Below are 18,831 nucleotides of genomic sequence, written 5' to 3'. Positions count from 1 at the left end.
TACAATGCAATGTGTATCCATATACAGTATTATTTTCTTTGTATAACAACAATAGTCTCAGGTTAAAAAACTCCACATTTAGACTCCCCATCATCCTCCCTGGGGCCAACCTCTTTCACTGCCGACCTCTACATAAATATTCAGAATGAAGGTACCTTAGTTCGAGCCCCGGGATGGTACATAACCTTTCTGATACTGATGCCAATTTTTATGGTCTGGGTAAACTACTACAACATTAACAAAACCTAAAAAAGTCCATGAACTGTTCCTGTACTGTAACACAAACAAAAAGTGAAAGGCTCAAAAAGCTTAGATGTAACACCACCACCACCACCAAAACATGTGTAAATCCCTTTTCAATGGTCACTAAACTACCATGCTGTAAGTGCCTGGAACTATTTCAGTAATATATATACCATTGAAATCCATTCTAAGAAATTATTTACAAAAATAAATTATGAATCTAAATCTAACAGACATGTGATAAACATTCCAAACATTTAACACATAGAAACCACAACAGAAAACCTTCTCCAACCTACAAAACACTTAAAAACTAAATTATGTAGCAAGAGAAGAAAGCAAACTGCTAAGCTTGATTAATTACAAAGCAATTCACATGTAAGATTCCCATGTCTACGGGTTATTACCTGGCCCCCTTTTTGCTGCATCGGCATCAGTGCACCATCACCAACATAGTGAAGTTGTGGAAGAAATACATGAGTAAGTTATAGTAACAGCTAACACTATACTCTTATTATAAATGTGGTACTTTACTGCACAAGCCTGAACAGACTTAATGGTAATTCCCTATCTCTGAGCTTTAAAGTATTATGTATTTTGCATGGAACATGACAAATTTTAAAATGCAAATTAGAAGCAGTACACTGTACAATTATTGACCATAGGTGAAGCTAAAAAAAACAAACATCAGAGCTATTTAAATGATACAAGCATATTTTCAAATATGTAATAACTGATATTTATTTATATTTGCTACAAAACTAGTGGTATCTTTAAAGCTGATGTTTAAAACACATTTCAGTAACGTGAAATGCTAGTTGCGATCTGCTTACATGCCTAAGGATACACATACTCCTCACACTTTTATATTCACCTTTTCACATGATTCTTCATTACACTCAAAATATAGAGGTACTCATTTATTCTGTACATAGTACCGTACTCGTTGTTTTAAAAACCCGTTGTGCTTGTAGCAGTTGTACATAAAGTATCTAATCATTACCAAAAAACTATCTATAACTATATAAATGTAGACTTTACATGATTTATAATTATAATGTCTTTAATGACAATGTGATTTCCTAGACAAATAAACATGCACTATCTCAGTTTGCTGGAAGTGAAAGCAACAAAAGGTCTTTAGCTAATGACTTCTGATATTAGCTACATAAACAACCACCTTCAAGGAAACATTTCCCCTTTGAGATTTACTTGAATTCTTGTTCTAAGAATTTTTTAACAACAGTAATTAATGAATAGAAAGAATTAAATTCTGATAAATCCAATGGTAAGCCATATTAAGAGTAAAATCGCTACAATGTACTGTCAACTCACTTCTGCTGATAATGACTGCAGTCAAAGTTTCATTAACAGGATGCTTAAATCCAGTAAAAAGTTCATACTTCAATAACGATAGGTTAATGCAAAAATTTTCTGAATCGTATCTTCTGGAAATAAAATACTTATCTTTAAATAAGCAAACAGCCCATATCAGAAGAATAATTTCATTCTCAAAAATATTCGTACCTCTAAAGGAATGTATCCCCTTAGAAAGAAAATGAATAAACACTGTTCAAAACCATGACTTGCATGGAGTGTTTCTTGCATGAAATATTACAACTGGGGGGTGATACCAAAGTATAGAGCTGAGGAGCTGGGAGGGGAGGAGATGAAAAAAAAAAAAAAACTATGAAAAAAGCAACGTGTTTAATTGGGGTCAAATGTATATGTATGCTGTGCAACAATCATTAAAAGGTACCCACTTTGGGGATTACCAATTATGGAAACCTTTGGAGTTTACAGGTAGCCAGGCTAAAACAGCAGCTATAAACCTATTAATTACTATGTAGTTCCTGGTAGGCGCATAAAGTATGAAGTTCATAAAAGCAATTTTTGTGGCTTTTAAGGGACACCTAAAATTTAAAATTATACACCAACCCAAAGACATGACCTATTAGTAAAATCAGTTAGGTGTGAAAAAAATTAAACTTTTAAATTTAAATTATGAGATGACAGGTTACAAAATATCATTCCCCCCTTATTTAAAAAAAAAAAAGAGCAAATGAAGAATAAAAAGCCACGCAGGAATTATAACAGGAAGGACTACATAATAAAACAGGACTTACAAAACCACTGCTAACAAAAAAAGTAACTCAAGAATCCTTTTATGAGAAAGCTAGTGTTTATAGAAGCATAAAAGAAATCTTACACACGTAACTATGTTACAGAGTAGGATTAAAAATAAATCAAACCAGGAACACAAACCAATATACCTGTGAAGAGAACAAACAGCAAAATTACCTCTCAGCAGATACCTATCATATTTTTGAATAATTTCTTGATAAAACTAATTAAGCTATAACAAGAGACAACAAGGGTACAGTACTACTCAAATACCACCATCACCATACTCAACATTCATAATAAATGCTATTACTAGGTACATCTCATTACTTTCGACAGGGTTAGATACAACCCTTAACTGGTAGTTAACTCTTAATATGTGTACGAAAACATACCTTCATTGCCTATTAAAACCAATTTAAAATACTAAGTCTTAATGAACTGTACCTAACTGCAAGTCCCTTAACTACTCTAAGGTTCAAGAACTAACATACAGGAAAAGCCAAAAGGTACTGGGTAATTGTACCCCAAAGCCTGTATGGAATTGACACTACAATATCCATGTAATATTGTAATTCTAATGAAGACCAACCTTAGATAGCACCTAGTCAAATTCTGTTTTACCACAAACCTATTAGGCAGTCCCTGAGTTAAGGCGGAGATCAGTTCCTGAGGCGCGACTTAGTCAAATCTGACTTAAGTAGGATCTTAACTTTAAAAAATTTATAAAAATACAAAAAAGGTGCTGAAAGCCTTACCTTTAATCCTGCAGTTGGCTTGCACACTGGAAGGATGGCAATACTTACTTATTTGCATGAGGGAGCTCAAAAACTAGTGCCCAGCCTAAAGTTCCCTTAACTTTCGAACCACCTTAACTTCGGATTTTTCACCATAAGTCAAGAGAGAGAGAGAGAGACTATTGGCCCCGGTTAGATTGTTACACTGACTGATAACCATTTTCAAAAGTCGAATAATACAGTTGTATTCAAAGTACTAATGATAATTTTAATAAAACTGTTGTTTTATGTACTGTATGCAATTATATTTCATGCATTATTGTCACATTACTGTCTTATAATTTATGAACATAGCAAGCACACACCATTTGCATTCTATTAATGTTTGCATTCTTAAAATAATCAGCTGCTGGCATTTTACCGATATCATCACAGCCATGAGTTGCGAAATGAAATGCATTTCAGAGATTTGTTTCATACATAAATTAACAAAGCAGGGTTTAAAAATGCAACTTACTTTATTTATAAAAGTAGTGAACTAAATGAAGTAAAGCTGTCATTTCACAAGTATTGGATCTTACTTTTGGCTCTTCCAAAACGTTTTGTGGCCTTCACATCATTCGTTTCTTCTGCCACAGCTACAACCGTAAATTTAGTGGCATACTTTCTTAACACTTTCCTCTCCATTGAGCGAAGGATTAATAAAGATTTATTTTATTCTTCTTTATGGAAGACAACTTTGAAAGTCAGAAAATTTTAATAGGTCGCACAAATTCGACAGCAACCAGCAATAAGCGTTATGTTCAAGTTTGCGGTAACTGACATCAAAAGGTCATTCCGATTCAATTGTTTGCGTCAGTACTTTTCTGTTTTTAAAAGCAGTGTCTTGGTATGCAGTAGTAAGTGGTTGTTAATTAAAAAAAGTGATGATTCTTGGTTTAAGTCACAATGTTGATAAGCCTGATTTAAAGTATGAAGATTTCCACTTAACCTAATGAACTTTGGCTTCTAGGCCTATTTATTAGTTAAAAGCTAACTTGGATTATCAGTGGTATCTACCAAAACCAAGACAGGCAAAGAAAGACTAGCATAGTGTAATTTGCTGACAATACATCTCGCACTACACACGATGTGTATGATGAAATCATGTTTTTGGACAAAATTTTAATGATCATGATATAAGATCAAGATACACTTATATACACACAAATAAGCTATTTTGTACATGTGATATTCTTGAGTTTCAAAGAATGTTTTCAATGGAAATAAACTGGGAAATAAACTGTGCTCATGTATTTACAGATCAAACTTCAGTTCCGAAATCCGAAAAAATCCCAAAACTGAAACATGATGCCACCCTCACAGCTGCTCATGAACTAATGGCAGCTGATTCAAAAATGTCCCAGGTCATGGGAGTTCCTGGACCACGGATGCCAGATTTTTGAGGTCGGACTGTAATAATAATAATGAATTCTATGATTTTCATGCTATCCTATTTACTCTATAAGTCAATTGACATCTAGGAAATTCTCCACACACATGGATGGTGAGGCAGTCGAAATACTGGTTTGATCTACCTTCAAAATAAATGTGATGAGGGCTTATACAGACTAATCTGAACTCAATTTAAGATAGCTCTACAAGTATCTTACCCCATTTATTTTCCATTGCTCCTTCCAAATATTCCAATTTCCATTTTTGCTCATGTCATGCTGATTCCCAATTTATATCTCAACAACACCTGCATATTTGCCTGTTTATCGATTTTGACAGGATGTGTTCACAAGATGCTATACATTCCTTTCACACCTTTGTTTCAGTCTCAAACCTGCAGAAGTGACCCATGTCCTTAAAACGATTATCAGCTGTTAAGAGGGGGTCAAAACCCATTTTATATCCATAAGGCAAACAATGCAGGCAATAGGTATGAAAGATGAACCATCAAAATTCCACTGCCCTACTGGTTTAGGAATCTGGTACTACCCAGTTTAACAAGGCCTAAGCAAAAAGGGATCTCCTTCCTATTATGTATGTAATACATTATTGGATGACCAAATATAATTTATCAAAACTTAAAGGGATTCTTCTTACACACTGCAGAGCTGCATCATCATCATCACTGAGAAAGATAATTATTACTGAAGCACCTAGGATTGCTGTCCCCTCATCTTGCATTAATCATGCTGCCCATAAGCACTTATGGAAGTGAGTAAGATTATGTCACCCCTGCTACCAGAAGTTACGACCTGTACACACCCACAAAACCATCCCATAAATTACTCTGGAAAACACAATATCCATTTGTTTTTTTTTTTTGTATATACTTGTAAAAATGTAGTTAATTTTTAGTAGAGAAAATGCAATATCTTACCACTGGTCTAAAATTACTGTAAATGTTTTTATCTATTGTTCAGAGATAAATTAATTTATAACTCTGGTCTTGTCAAATATAATCTCTTGAAATTCATAATTAATCTTATGGTACAGAAACTGCGTGTGCATTGAGTTTTCAAGAATACTTGGTAAGATTAAGTCTAGGTAAGATTTTGAGTTAAAACCCAGAGGCTGTTTCACATTTGTTTTCACCTTTGAAACTTAAATCTCTCTCTCTCTCTCTCTCTCTCTCTCTCTCTCTCTCTCTCTATACACAATAAGTTTAGCTTAGCTATAAACAGGAAGACCAGTATTCAATTCGGGACATCGTGATGCATTCCCTGAATATTGAGTATGGCTCTGTTGAACTAGGAAGTGAATTATTAGGTACCTAGTCAAATGCTGAGGGTATTACTTGTGATGGAGAGAGAAAGAGAGAGAGACAAAATAAAACAATAGTCACCTGTGCTCATTAATCTGTCAAAATATACACCATCAAATAAGAGGGCCTGGTAGTCATAATTCTCTCTCTCCCCCCTCACAAACTTGCTAGAATTAATTTTATAGAATTTCTCCAACATCTTGCATAACAGCTCCCAACCTACCTTTATTAAGATTATTATAAGTATAAGTGGCTGAACTGGACACATATCTGTACTCTCATATGGCTTATCCAAAGGATTTGTTCTTAAATGAGGTGAACACTGGGGAAGGGGAAGGGGAAAGGTAAAGTTGAAAGAATTGATAGGCCAGAGAGGAAAGAGATATGGGAATGGATAAAAAGTAAAAGGCCAAGTGGAATGTACCTGGAACTGAAAGAACTGTAAAGAACCTTCAGTGCCATTTACTGCCATACAATTACTGCAAGCATTGCCTCCTTACAGAACTCTACCTCACATACCAACAAGAGACACATTCTAAATTCCAGTAAATTTGTTAGTATACCTTGAAAATTTCATCAAATAACCATTCTTCTTAAGTAACAGCATAACTATGAATTGGTCGGCGACTATGTAAAACATACTTCTACAAAATCTTAGGTCCTACTCACACAAAAGGTATATGAAACACAAACATTCATCTATAATTTCAATTCAATGTATCTGCAACTGTCAATACTGTATTTACATACTTGAGCCTAGCAACAAGTTGATAATCATGAAGGGCAACACTATTAAAAAAATTGCTAAAAACAAAAAATTCTATTCCAACTCATACCTGAACTGTTCAGAATCTGTAGCCAATTCTTGTTCCATCATAAGAAATACTTGAACTAGTTCAGTAATAATAACAGGCCACAGTGATGTCACACCTCGTGGTGACATTCGTAGGAGCAACACTCGAAAACAGAGGAGTACCTGAGCCACTAAAGAAGGAACAACTTGTCCTAATCGAGTTACCTCAGCCAATCTCTCTGAAAAACACGGAAACTTACAATTGTACTCAAAGGTAACTAGAATAGTATTCATAGCCAGAACTTACAGTAATGGTATCAGCTCTCCCATGTCTGTAAGGACAATTTGGTAATTCATTATGATGTTGGAACATCAACAATTTCACATAGACAGTGTTAATCAATTCCATGGAAGTGTTTATTCACTTTACGTAAGTCTATAGCATATCACACTAATCATGATACAGATCCATAAACAAGACTATTTATGTTAATTTATATACTTATAATACAAGACATGCACAAAGTATTTACTTAGTATACAAAGAAACAAACAAATGAGATTTCAAAAGGAAATTTGTGAAAAATCTATTTGAAAAAGAGAGAAGTTAGTGTAGTCTACATTTAAGTAAATAAATAGAAACCATGGGTTATCCCCTGTGATTTGTGTTATCCATTTTCAGTGTTATAGCTCGATGTAGTAGTTAGTTAGTTATAAACGATTTGTTTAACCAGAGGTCTGGTTAAACAAATCGTTTATAACTAACTAACTGCTACATTGAGCTATAACACTGAAAATAGATAACATGATTCTTTACCCTATGACTAAAACAAAATTTTCTTTCTGCATTTAACTTGCACTATTATAGCACTATTATACTTGCATAGCAGTACTCAAAACAGGAGGAAGTGAAAGCAATGAAAGGAGGAAAGCACTCAAGAAAGAAAAAATAACCCAAGTACAGTATAAAAACTATGATTTGTAACAACAAACAGTAGAGTCTAAATAAAATTATTGTATAACTGAAAAATAGAGCAAATTTTATGTAAGTAATATAAGATTACAAAGTAAGAATGTAGAATAGAATATCCAATTTAGGCCGAAGGCCTAAGAATAAATACACATAGTTACTCAGTGACAGCATATTTTTTTACAAGCCCATTTAGATAAAAATATATGCTAAAGCTTCGAAGTTACACATCTAGATACACAAGGTAAAGTATCTAAAGGTAATGGTGAAAGAACTTATAAAATATTTACAGTATTTATAAAATATGAAAAATATCTCGGCCATAATTACACAGAAACCTTAATTCCAGATCAAAAATAAATTTGCTAATTGTAAGTGCTTGCCTGCAACAAACACCCCCGACTCCTAGCACCTGGCTGTCGGTGGTTGCTTCCTGGAGCTACTATTTAGAGCTGACCAAAGTTGGGCCCCAAGTGGTTGCCCTAAACTAAATCATAGGCTTGTTTTTCTCCCTACCCACTCTGGTTTTCCTGCATTACCCTACCTGCAGGTTGAGGGAGGACAGTTTGTCCCCTCACACAAAAAATTCATTCAAGTAGCTGATCTGGCCAAGTTAGGTAAAAGTCTAATACCCAGCTCTGCTCCTAGGGCTGGGTCAGACCTTGACTGACAGTCCTCAAGGCACTTTGAGCTTAGCATATGTCTGGGTATTAACCATCAAGTGGCTGATAAGAAAGGGGTTCATCTGTCCTTAACTAAGTGTAAGCTTTATGGTAGGCATGAGAAAAAACCTGGATACATTTTAATAAATTTAGTGATCATATTAACAAAAGCATGGAAATGGACATTTCACCAACCACTCTCAAAAATTCAAATCAAGCAAAAGCATGTCATGTAGTATGGTACACTGGAGCCATATGAATGTCCTAGCCAAACAAGAAATGGAAAATTCAAGGAAGATCTAGCCTTGATTCATTTTGATTCTCTTTTTGGGAATGAAAATTGGTTAAGATTTCTGATACTAGAAACAGATAAAAAGATATCCTCGCTAAAGTTTGAAAATTATCTATTAATTATATATCCAGCAGAAGAAATGGCATTTATAAAAATTAAGGAAACCAAATGGCTGGCTGAAACCACCAACAAAAGTCAATCTGAAAGGTACCTGGTATTCAAAACTACAGATGTCATTAGTGTCAAAGTAACAAAATGTGATACAACAAACAGCGTCCAGTACTGTTATATTACCCAAAAATTAAGATAAACAGAGCTATAAACGACCATCTTGACTTCTTACGGCTGGAAGAGGCAGCGTTCTTCTTCCTCCGCTTGCTAGCTTTGGAAGAAGGAGAGGAAGCGACAGCACACAACGAAGATAAAGGTGAAGACCAAGATGATTCTTGAATCCTCTTCGCGACTTCTGCCAGCAGTGCCAGCCGTTTGGCCTTGGACAGGGTGTGGAGTGAGCCACCAAGGGAGGACAATATAGAGGGTAACACTAGTGGGAACACTGCCGGAGGCATGATCAAATGTATGGCAACATAGTGATAACCCTCGAACCGGTAGATACTGTAACCATAGACTGCACTACTGTAGTACCGTACTCACAGTTATGGTGGCAGCAGTACTGGAAGGTCCTTGGAGGCGTACAAGTGGTAGATCAAACCCTCAACACTCGACTCCCCCTGGAGACCTAGGGATGCCCTAGCCCCCTGGGCTCCAAAAAATCTGAAAAACAAGTCAGGTTAAGGGAGGCAATCTCCCTTCAGCCCGAGAAGGAAAGCTCCCCCTCCGAGCAAACAGAGACTGCCAGAGAGAAGTTAAATTGGTCAACCGTTCCCCTACATTGGCTCTCTACTGACGAAGCAGTAGGAGACAGCGAAGGAGAAAATCACTCACTTAGGAGTAGCAACAGCAGTGGAAGTTTGCCAGGAGCGAGCAAGAAGGAATCAGAGAGAATTCTCGGTGTCATCGGCAGAGTACTGTATTGCATCTCGATGATACCGAATAAACCTACCTCTCTCTTCTCCTCCTGGGCAAACTTCACCCACCCTTCAGAAGGCCAGATGTGACACTCACTGCATGGACTATTGATTTCAAGCATGCTTCCAGCATGATGCACACAAAGTATGAGGGTTTATCTCCAACAAGGAGAGGAACCGGTTACAAGGTTTGTTTACCAGGACAATGCCTAAAAACCAAAGGTTTCCTCTCCCCAGGCAGTTGCAAGTTATGGGTTTGCATTATAGATATAAGGCAAACAAATAATACACACTCATATAACAAAAACAAAAAACAAAAAGAAAGTCAAATGGCAATCGGGCCGTCTTGACTTAACAGCAGTCAAAAGCAAAGTGGAGTGCAGACCGACAAGTGGGCAGGGACTTCTCCCCTAACATTGGTAGCTATAAGCCTAACGGCCGTACCATCTCGCCCTCGCAAGCATAATCCTATGTAAAGATCAAGGTTTGTATTTGTGTACGAACAAACAGGGCCAAAAATTACACAAGTGAATCAGAATGCTCACCAGGGAAGATGGCAACTTTTCTTGTTCCTAGAATGACTCAAGGTAGCACTTGGATAACCTTTTGTCCTGCATATGATAATGACTAAGTAAAATTAGAGGATTGACCATTCTATATGTGAAAAAATTTTTCAAAAAACATAAACCTGGGTGGAATTCAAAGTTACTAAGAAAGTGTGAAAATACTATTTAACAACTATAATACTCAATGAAGAACTTAAAACCATAATATGATACAATACCTTGTATTTCAGGTATATAACGAGTGTACTGATCAGTTTCCGAGCAAAATATGGTGAAAGATAATCTTTTCAATAATCCTGCCCGAATTTCATACTCTGATTCTTTGCTAGAAAACAAGCTTAATGATCCACCCTGGGACATAGAAACCCGACCTGTAATTCAGAAAATAAAGTTAAATATGCAGTTATTTTTCATATTTATTCTCCTGATATACTAAATTATCAAATTATTTCTTTTACATCCCCTTTACTTATTCTTTAAATTTTCTACTGTCATTTTTTTCAGTCTTTTTTTTTTATACATGCTGACCTCACATTATACTTCTTTCTATCTTTCCTTATACACTTTAATTTCCAAAACATCTTCCATCTCCCCTCATGTTTCAAAATATTTTTGCTCCTACCATGTCCTTCAAAGCCTCCCTACTTCCTTCTATCATCTTCCCTCCACTCCTCTTTGACCATCTTCACTCCACGATTATGTTTTTCTTTCTATTTATCCATTTCCAGAAATCTTGTCACAAAACTACTTATGCAAGGAGGCTACATTACCAAAGTATTCATATTCTTTATAACAAAAGATGGGGGGTTGAAATAAAGTAGCCCTAATAATAAAAAATCACAGAGACCTTGAATTTCAATTAATATTAAGGAACAAACACTTACTCAGCAATTCTTTGAAAACAGTTTTATCATGCGTGCAAAGATAATCCACAATTGTTCGCCAATAAGGCAAAATGGGAGGAAGCATCATGAAAGCCTGAGGATCCAGCAAAAGGTCTAACACGTCTCGTCGCCAAGCTCTCACAGTGTACTGGTAACCAGACAGGGAAGACAGCAACTGCGAGCATGCTGCAAAAGCTGCCATGTTTCCTTTCCTGGAATGAGCAAATTGAAATTTGAAAGTCACACATACATTGTTTTGGTCAGAAATACACATATTTTGTTTCATAAACTACTATATATAGAGACTTTACAAGAAGCATAGTTTTCTTATTATGGCATGAATACTCATCTGTATCATCACAAGGTATTCTTTACACAACTGCCACCTGTATGCACTTGGCATTACTCCTCTGTAAATACAAAAAAATACTAGCACAGAACAAAACTTTCCATTTAGGTGACAGCAGCCTACCTCTTAAATATAGAAAAATATATTTGGAATGCGGATTGTAAAGAATTTCAAACCATGTGGGTGGCTACTGTCACAGTTCAGCCTAACCCCATAAATCTGTTTCTTGGTGTACTGGATTTGGTAAATGGCACTGCTGATAATTACAGTTATCCTGTAATTAACCAGATTAATAAAGCCAAGAGCCCATCGGATAATGGCAAAATCTGGATAAGGGCAAATAAAAAATCTACAGATGTTCAAGAGCAACTCCATACCCTTCTTCACCTAACCTTATCAATACCACACAACTGTAAACACTATATATAGTTATAAACAACAACCATCACACTTTAAACTGAAAAACTTACGCAAAAGGCAATTATCTAACTTTTCCCAATATCTGTAACAAAATGGTTAAAAACTGATTTATAAACATCAAACGAGGTACTTACGTGTGATTGCGTAGGTAAGGTACAACATGAGCCATAATATTCGTTAAGAGAGGAACAACTTTGTCTTTCTCTTCACTCACATACAACACATCCAGAAGGGGAGCCAGTAACTCTGCCAGTACACTAAGTGCTGCTACGCTGTATGAAACAGCATCTGGAAATGAAAAGAAACTATTTACTCAAGTACAGCACAGTAAATTTACTGTTTGCATAAATGAAAAGAAACTATTTACTTAAGTACAGTATATTTACTGTTTGCATATTCAGTTAGATTTCTTTTTAAAAAGTAAGTGTTTGTACAAAGAAAACCAATGTCTTAAACTGCGCTAGGTTTCAGTTTTACGTGGGTAATTAAATAAATATGTACTAAGTAAGATCTTGATATTCTTGGGTGTAATGGATTTCCACTGAGTGGGTTAAGATCTTTCTCTCCCCTATTCAGTAGCAAGCCTCAGCATTTTAACATCTCATCATCATTTCATATTTTCAATTATGTAGCTTTTGCACAGGTGCTGGTGCCAGTCATCTTTCCTGACTGTGCTGCCGATTCCCGCACAGCCTTTTCTCCCTCTGTATTAGGACCACTGCTTGCTTCCCAATCCCTGAACCAAATAAAGAAAACCCTTGGTTTCTTTGAGTCTCATAATCTTTTCCCATATTCAGCCCCTATCCCCCAGGATCCGAGAAGATTTGTGTTTTTGATCACAAACTCACCATCCTACTGGAAAAACAAGCCAAATACAGTTTCTGGAACCAACACAGTTTACTATAGGTGAAGGCTCTGTGGCGAAGAATGCCTAAATCATTCCACATTAAGACTTCCTCCATGACTGTAACAGTCTCCTCAGTCTTCAATCCATTTAAAAACAACTGCTAGGCTTCCATCAATCATCAAGATGGATTAAAGTATTTATTCATAAATCTCCTAAAACACGCTTCACTTGGTTTCATGAGAAAGTCTTCCAATTTTAATTCTTCTATTTCAGATTATCAAGAGTTTTCATTTTAGTCATAGCCCTCATATAAGCCTGACTTCATTACCAAGGGATTTGGTCCCAAAGGTACTCGAACATTTGGCTCATCAAAGACACAGGCTTGAAAACCATTCTTTTTGTGCCATGTCCTAGCAATTAATCACATTTCACTCCTGCCTTACACCTTTATTTGGTATCCAACCTGGATTTCCCCTAATAAAAAAAATTACAAACTTCTCTAGCCAGTTGTTCACATACTGGAAAAGCAATATTGATAACTTTTGGAATGTCAAACACAACAGGAACATCCTCCCTCACATGAGAGGTTCATTCTTCAATAGTGATGCTCCATAATAGCTATATATATATATATCAAGAGACACTCAAATATCACTATATATTACTCAAGAGAACATGATCATATTGTTGCATTCTAAGAGCTCGTTTGGTAGCTACCTAATGATTATCTCTCCATGGTGGCCCACTTCATACCCATCCCATGATATCCTCCTATCTAAACATACATCTACAATGGGTTAGGGTGCTCATCTTTCAAATACTACAGTAAAATGTCTTCTGCCAGAAATATGAAATTTCTGTATACTATGTGCCACAGCAAATAAAGAACATGCATCACAGCTCACTGCTCACCAAATAAAATAGAACTTACCTCTGCAAAATATAAATTTTCATAATAAAATTTATTATTGGGATACTTACCTACTGTTAAAGATAGCTTATATCTCTGCGCCGACAGGCGAGTCAGCATTTAAACAAAAGATCGAAAGGCTGCACAGATGACTGTCTAGTACACCTGTTCTCCACCAGGTGTGTTTTATATGTTTTAGCTTTTGTCAGAATTCTCCTTGACAGCCCACTAAGTTGTTGGGAGGCTGGGTGGGGTCTACTTTAACAGTAGCTAAATACAGTATCGAAATAATAAATTTTATGAAGATTTATAGTATTTGGGATGAATCTCACCAACTGTTAAAGTCAGCCGATTCCTACATTAAGAAGAGGATGATGGGGTGGTAAGCATACAAAATCTGCTCGGCCAATCGAGCTAAAGGTTCTCTTTTGCATGAAACTCAAAACATTCTTACTGATCTGAATCCTTTCTAGATCTTTACTGCAGCAACAGTTGGATTCCATTCAGGGAGCAAGGCCTCTCCTTATGTGTGCAGCCTTGCAGAGAAACCACTTCAATTCAGCAAGAATGAAACAGAAACAGTAAGGGGACCCTCAGCTGGGTCCAAAAGCCTATAAAAAGACAGTCACTAAAAATAAATAACGGTATGTCCTGTACAATATATGAAGCTTCATGCTCCCCAAAATATTGAAACCCGGGATTTAAACGAAGAGCCAAAAGGACTGATCTTTCATCTGTTCAAGAAAAACTACCCGCTACTAGTAGTGGACTAAGGACTTTACTGCTTTCAAACACAATTCTGCACACTTAAGGAAGTTGGTGGGCAAATTCAAACTGCACTTCTACTGCGCTGCATTAATCCCAACCTCAAGCGACAAATTGTCATAACACTACATGAAGTTGCAACAGCTCTCACATTATGAATGTTTACATTCAATAAAGGTAAAAGGTATGGGTAGTTCTCATGCACTTTGAATCAAACACATCGCTTGAGAAACCTTGTGTTCTTTTGAAAAGATGTTCTAGGTTTTCTCTAAAACACAAACAAAAGTTTAACTTTGTTTCTTCAGGTTTAACCTTGACAAAGACATTTTTCTAAAACACAAAACAAAAAGTTAACTTGTTTCAGGCTTAACGATAAAGACAGCCAGGTTTTCTAAAACCATAAAATGTGTTGATAACTGCTTTCCAGGCTTAACCTACCTAAGTACTGTAAGTTTTAATTGCCCTAACAGTATTCCCTTTACAACAGCCTTAAGGAGAGTGCTTGCAATAAATTTACTCTTTTAACTGCCTATAGTGCTAAATAAAAGCAGGTTTCATAGGAAAAAATTCAGTGGATCTCATTCCAGAGGCTCAAAAGAATCTGCAGATAAAATTTAGACCTGCATCTAAATTCCAGAGAGAGACTGATACCGAGTTGAAGGGGCTTTAATCTCAACTGATCTCAACACCTTAAGGTGCTGATCATCAGAACAGCACATGATGCAATAACAAGGAAAGTATGGAATGATAACCTTGAAAGTAGACAGCGAAAAAGTTTTACTATATCTAAGAAAGCAGGGAAACCTTGATGTCTACAAGGTTCCAGGTGCTGAAAATTCCTCTAGAACAGCACCCTGTGCAATACACAAACCGCTGCTTCTGACACAAGGCCATGGTTGTTTTCCACTACATTAAGGATAAAACCCATGATATCTTTGAAAATCCCCTTATTAGGAGGAGACAGCTGAGCATCTCCTAGCAGTTAAGTGTGAGATGCAGAGTAACGGAAAAATAAGAGAGACATCTACCGAGAGAACTAGAGAGTTCGAAAATCATTGCTCTAAGGCTACTAGGAATCTACAGGAGTCACTAAGCAATTCTTGAACTTGAAATTTGCTCAATGCTTCCTTCAAGTAGATAGAGGGGGAAGGCTTATGAGTCTGAATCAGGCCAAACTTAAATAAACACATCCACTGCTCAAGCCTGACGGCCCTCAAAGGAGTAGTAATCGACTGGTTGTTCCTGTTTGCCTGCATGCTAATAAGTCTACATTTGAGTACTCCTCTAATCCCACAGCAACTGTCGAACTTGCAGATGTACTGGCCACTCTGTAGGTAGCTTTGTTCTTTCTGAATCCCCAATCACCAAAAACACTGTCCTTCCGCAGAATGAATTATCAAACCAATATCATGTTGTTCATTTCACTCAAAGAAGCAAACTTTCCATTATGACTTTGTTTCTGACCAGGGATAAACCTGTTAGGAATCTTCAATGATCTTTCCACTGCCCTGACATCTAGTGTTTTACCAGGTGTAGTGCTGACCATTCTATGTTGTATGAAAGTGTAATGACACTAGTCAAAATTTTTTGTTTCGTGTTACATGACAGAGGGAAAAACAAAACTTGGACGTAAGTTTAAGAATAAAATGGTCAACTCTTGGTTACAGAGTCCCTCCTACAGAACCTGGCAACAATGAACATTAGCTGTAAGTTGCAATTTCTTATGCTGAAACTGTACAGTAATTGAGCCTGACTATTCTGACAGAATCCCCAGTGAGGCCATGTTTCCTAACAAAGAAAGCTCTTCCCACTAGCAAACTTCCTTCAGGGCTGGGTGCTCCAGAGCAAAGTGCCTACTCGGCTTCCTGACAGACAAAACTGCAATTTCAAATATCACCCCCACATCACTAAATACGAATGAGGAGGAGCTAGGGAAGTCAACTGAAAATCATAATACATAGAGACTGAGCCAGGTGAAGCAACAGATCCTTGGCCTTTGAAGTACTGTCGACAAAAGGTAGCCCAACCTGAAGTAGGTTTCTTTGCTCTAAAATTGACACACCATCCACCTATGGGAAATAAGTTCCCTGTGCATGCTTACAGAGGTGCTGTACACGAGCCCAAACAAAGCCCCTTGAACAGCAATACCTCCTCTGTAAATAACCTCATACTAGATGCCAAAGACAGCAGAAGTCGCATACGTAGTGAAGATTAACATTTACCAAAACAATCTTTTGGCCAATGCATTATATGAGACCATGAACATGTAAAATGGAGTGGCAGGTGACGGAGGACACAGTTCCATCGTCCTGACCTGGGAAGGCTCTTCCAACAATAAGCTGGGCAGTCCCTGAGGCTCCAGGTTACAGATGGGCAAGGCACTGACACCTTACCTCTTATAAGGGTTATAAGGAGCATGAAAATGATGCGCACAAAGAGCGGACTGGTTCCCTAACAACTCCAGACAAACTTTTGTACTCGCAAAATATCGTCTATTCTAAATACTCAATACGCTTTTCTGAACCAAAAGAAGGTGGAGCTAAAAGAGGAAACCTCGGTACTAACTAAAGCATTAGAAAAGGACAAGCTAAACTGAGTATGGATAACTACAAAACAAAAGGACCTGGAGGGGAAAAAATTGATAACCTGGCATCTAACTACTTTTGTCTATCTACTCCCTTCTCCTCTAAACTAATGAACTCAAGCAGAAAAATCACTTTAAAAATCCCTACTCCTCACATCTATTCTCAAAGATCACACTTTATGCCATTGCAGCCAGCATAAGAGTGCGTATCTCCCTAAAAATCAACATCCTGCTAACACAGTAATCATTCCTACAGAATTTTCCATTCCAGTGGAAGCATCTAGGAAAAATAAATGTGCAGTACTGTGATAGCAACAAACAGCCATGATATACCAACAAGCGCCTACACACAATGGCGGCAAGGAGAATTCTGACAAGAGCTAAAATATTCAATACACAACTGGTGGAGAACAGGTGTACAAGACAATCATCCAGGCAGCCATTCAATCTTTTGTTTGAATGTCAACTCACCTATCGGCACGGAGATATAAGCTAACTTTAACAGTAGATAAGATTCATCCCAAATAATTTATCGTTGCATCTACCTGTATTAGCAAAAATTTCAGTATCAATAACCATAAGCATACTTTTGACAAGTACAAAAAGCAATCAATCAATACTAGGAACTGGAAGTAGTAGCTAAAAAAAATATTAAAACAAATGACACAGCTGCTTAGTTTACTTCAGCAAAGATGAACATCTGTGCTGCTAGCAAAGCCTAAATTCAAACATCAATTGGATTATTGGATTATCAGGTGTAAAAACTAAACCAACCATTAACTCCATCTTTTTTGTCAGTTGAATCAGTTTTTACAGTCAAATTCCTTCTCAACCAAGTAGTGGCTTCAAGACAGGATCCAGCGATATTACTACAGGATTCCAGCAATTTACCCGAGACTTCCTGAAATAAAAAAAATGAGTGAATACCATTACATGACAAAGTTAAATGAATTTTAAAAAATAACGAAGTAAAACCTCCCTAGAGAGGAAAACGGGTACAACCTAAGACGTTTAACAATGGCAATCAATTTTCAGAACAAAAATAAATTTATTCTCATAATCAGTTTGGAAGCTCAATAAATAATGGGGGTATTCTTTCAATAATACATACCTGCAACTCTTTTATGTCCTTTTTCTCTTGTAGAGGAGCTGCTCGTTGAACAAACTCATTGAGTGTGGCTAACAAAACAAGCTGGGCTGGAGGTGATAAAGTCAAGGTACCTTCTTTTACCATGACAAGCAATGGCCCCCAGCATTCTCCTAGCTGAGAACTTGGGCACTGTTGTACATACACGTAGAACACCTGCAGTACACTCACCTCCAGAGGAAGACTCTGCAAAAACAAATGTTTCTATGGTAAATCAACTTTAAACCTAAATTTATTAGGAATGAACTTCAATCAACAACCAAAAATTATGTCATTCATTCAATTTATGTTTCAGGGATACAAACTCCACTATTGGCAACAAACTCAGAATGTACCATCATCTTGCTCTACCATATGGTAAGAAACATCCTCCATATGAACTGTGACCTGAATGAGTTTGAAGCTTTAACTATTCTAGGTGTAACTTTTGATTCACATCTTACTTTTGAGAAACATCTAAAATGAAAGTGTCGGCAAATGCCACACACAAGGTAGGTATTGTAAGTACGGCCTCATGTATATAACACTTGATAAAATCAGTGCAACCTGTCTTGGGTCATTTGTCTGGAATTACAGAATACTGTTCTCTGGTATGGATGTCTGCTCTGCCAGAGCTTATCTCTTCAGATAAGAGTGGTTTGTGGCTTGGTTTTCTGTTTCCTACCATTAGAAGCTATGACTTAGACTGTATATGGATGGTCTCTTGCTTGTCAATTTTCATAAGTTGTATTTAAGCAGAGATCTCTTCACATTCA

At 36.7% G+C, this 18,831-nt stretch overlaps 1 protein-coding gene across 6 annotated transcripts in view; it reads right to left on the bottom strand.

The window, feature by feature from the left end:
• The window catches only part of LOC136855405 (protein dopey-1 homolog), a 91,297-nt gene that overhangs the window by 26,324 nt on the left and 46,142 nt on the right, over positions 1–18,831 (bottom strand). For 4 of the 6 annotated variants that reach the window (XM_067132395.1, XM_067132396.1, XM_067132399.1 and 1 more), the window contains exons 13-19: positions 18,041–18,262; positions 17,704–17,830; positions 11,958–12,111; positions 11,055–11,266; positions 10,389–10,541; positions 6,696–6,891; positions 651–665 (exon numbers count right to left, since the gene is read on the bottom strand). In XM_067132395.1, the coding sequence (XP_066988496.1) occupies positions 651–665; positions 6,696–6,891; positions 10,389–10,541; positions 11,055–11,266; positions 11,958–12,111; positions 17,704–17,830; positions 18,041–18,262 (1,079 nt within the window). The remainder of the gene's footprint in view (positions 1–650; positions 666–6,695; positions 6,892–10,388; positions 10,542–11,054; positions 11,267–11,957; positions 12,112–17,703; positions 17,831–18,040; positions 18,263–18,831) is intronic. The other 2 variants (XM_067132397.1, XM_067132398.1) reach the window with 1 other exon arrangement.

The sequence above is a fragment of the Macrobrachium rosenbergii genome, chromosome 31, assembly GCF_040412425.1.
Source record: "Macrobrachium rosenbergii isolate ZJJX-2024 chromosome 31, ASM4041242v1, whole genome shotgun sequence".
Classification (NCBI taxonomy): Eukaryota; Metazoa; Arthropoda; class Malacostraca; order Decapoda; family Palaemonidae; genus Macrobrachium; species Macrobrachium rosenbergii.
The sequence above is the reverse complement of the archived record's forward strand: the minus strand, read 5'-3'. Positions and strand labels throughout refer to the sequence as shown.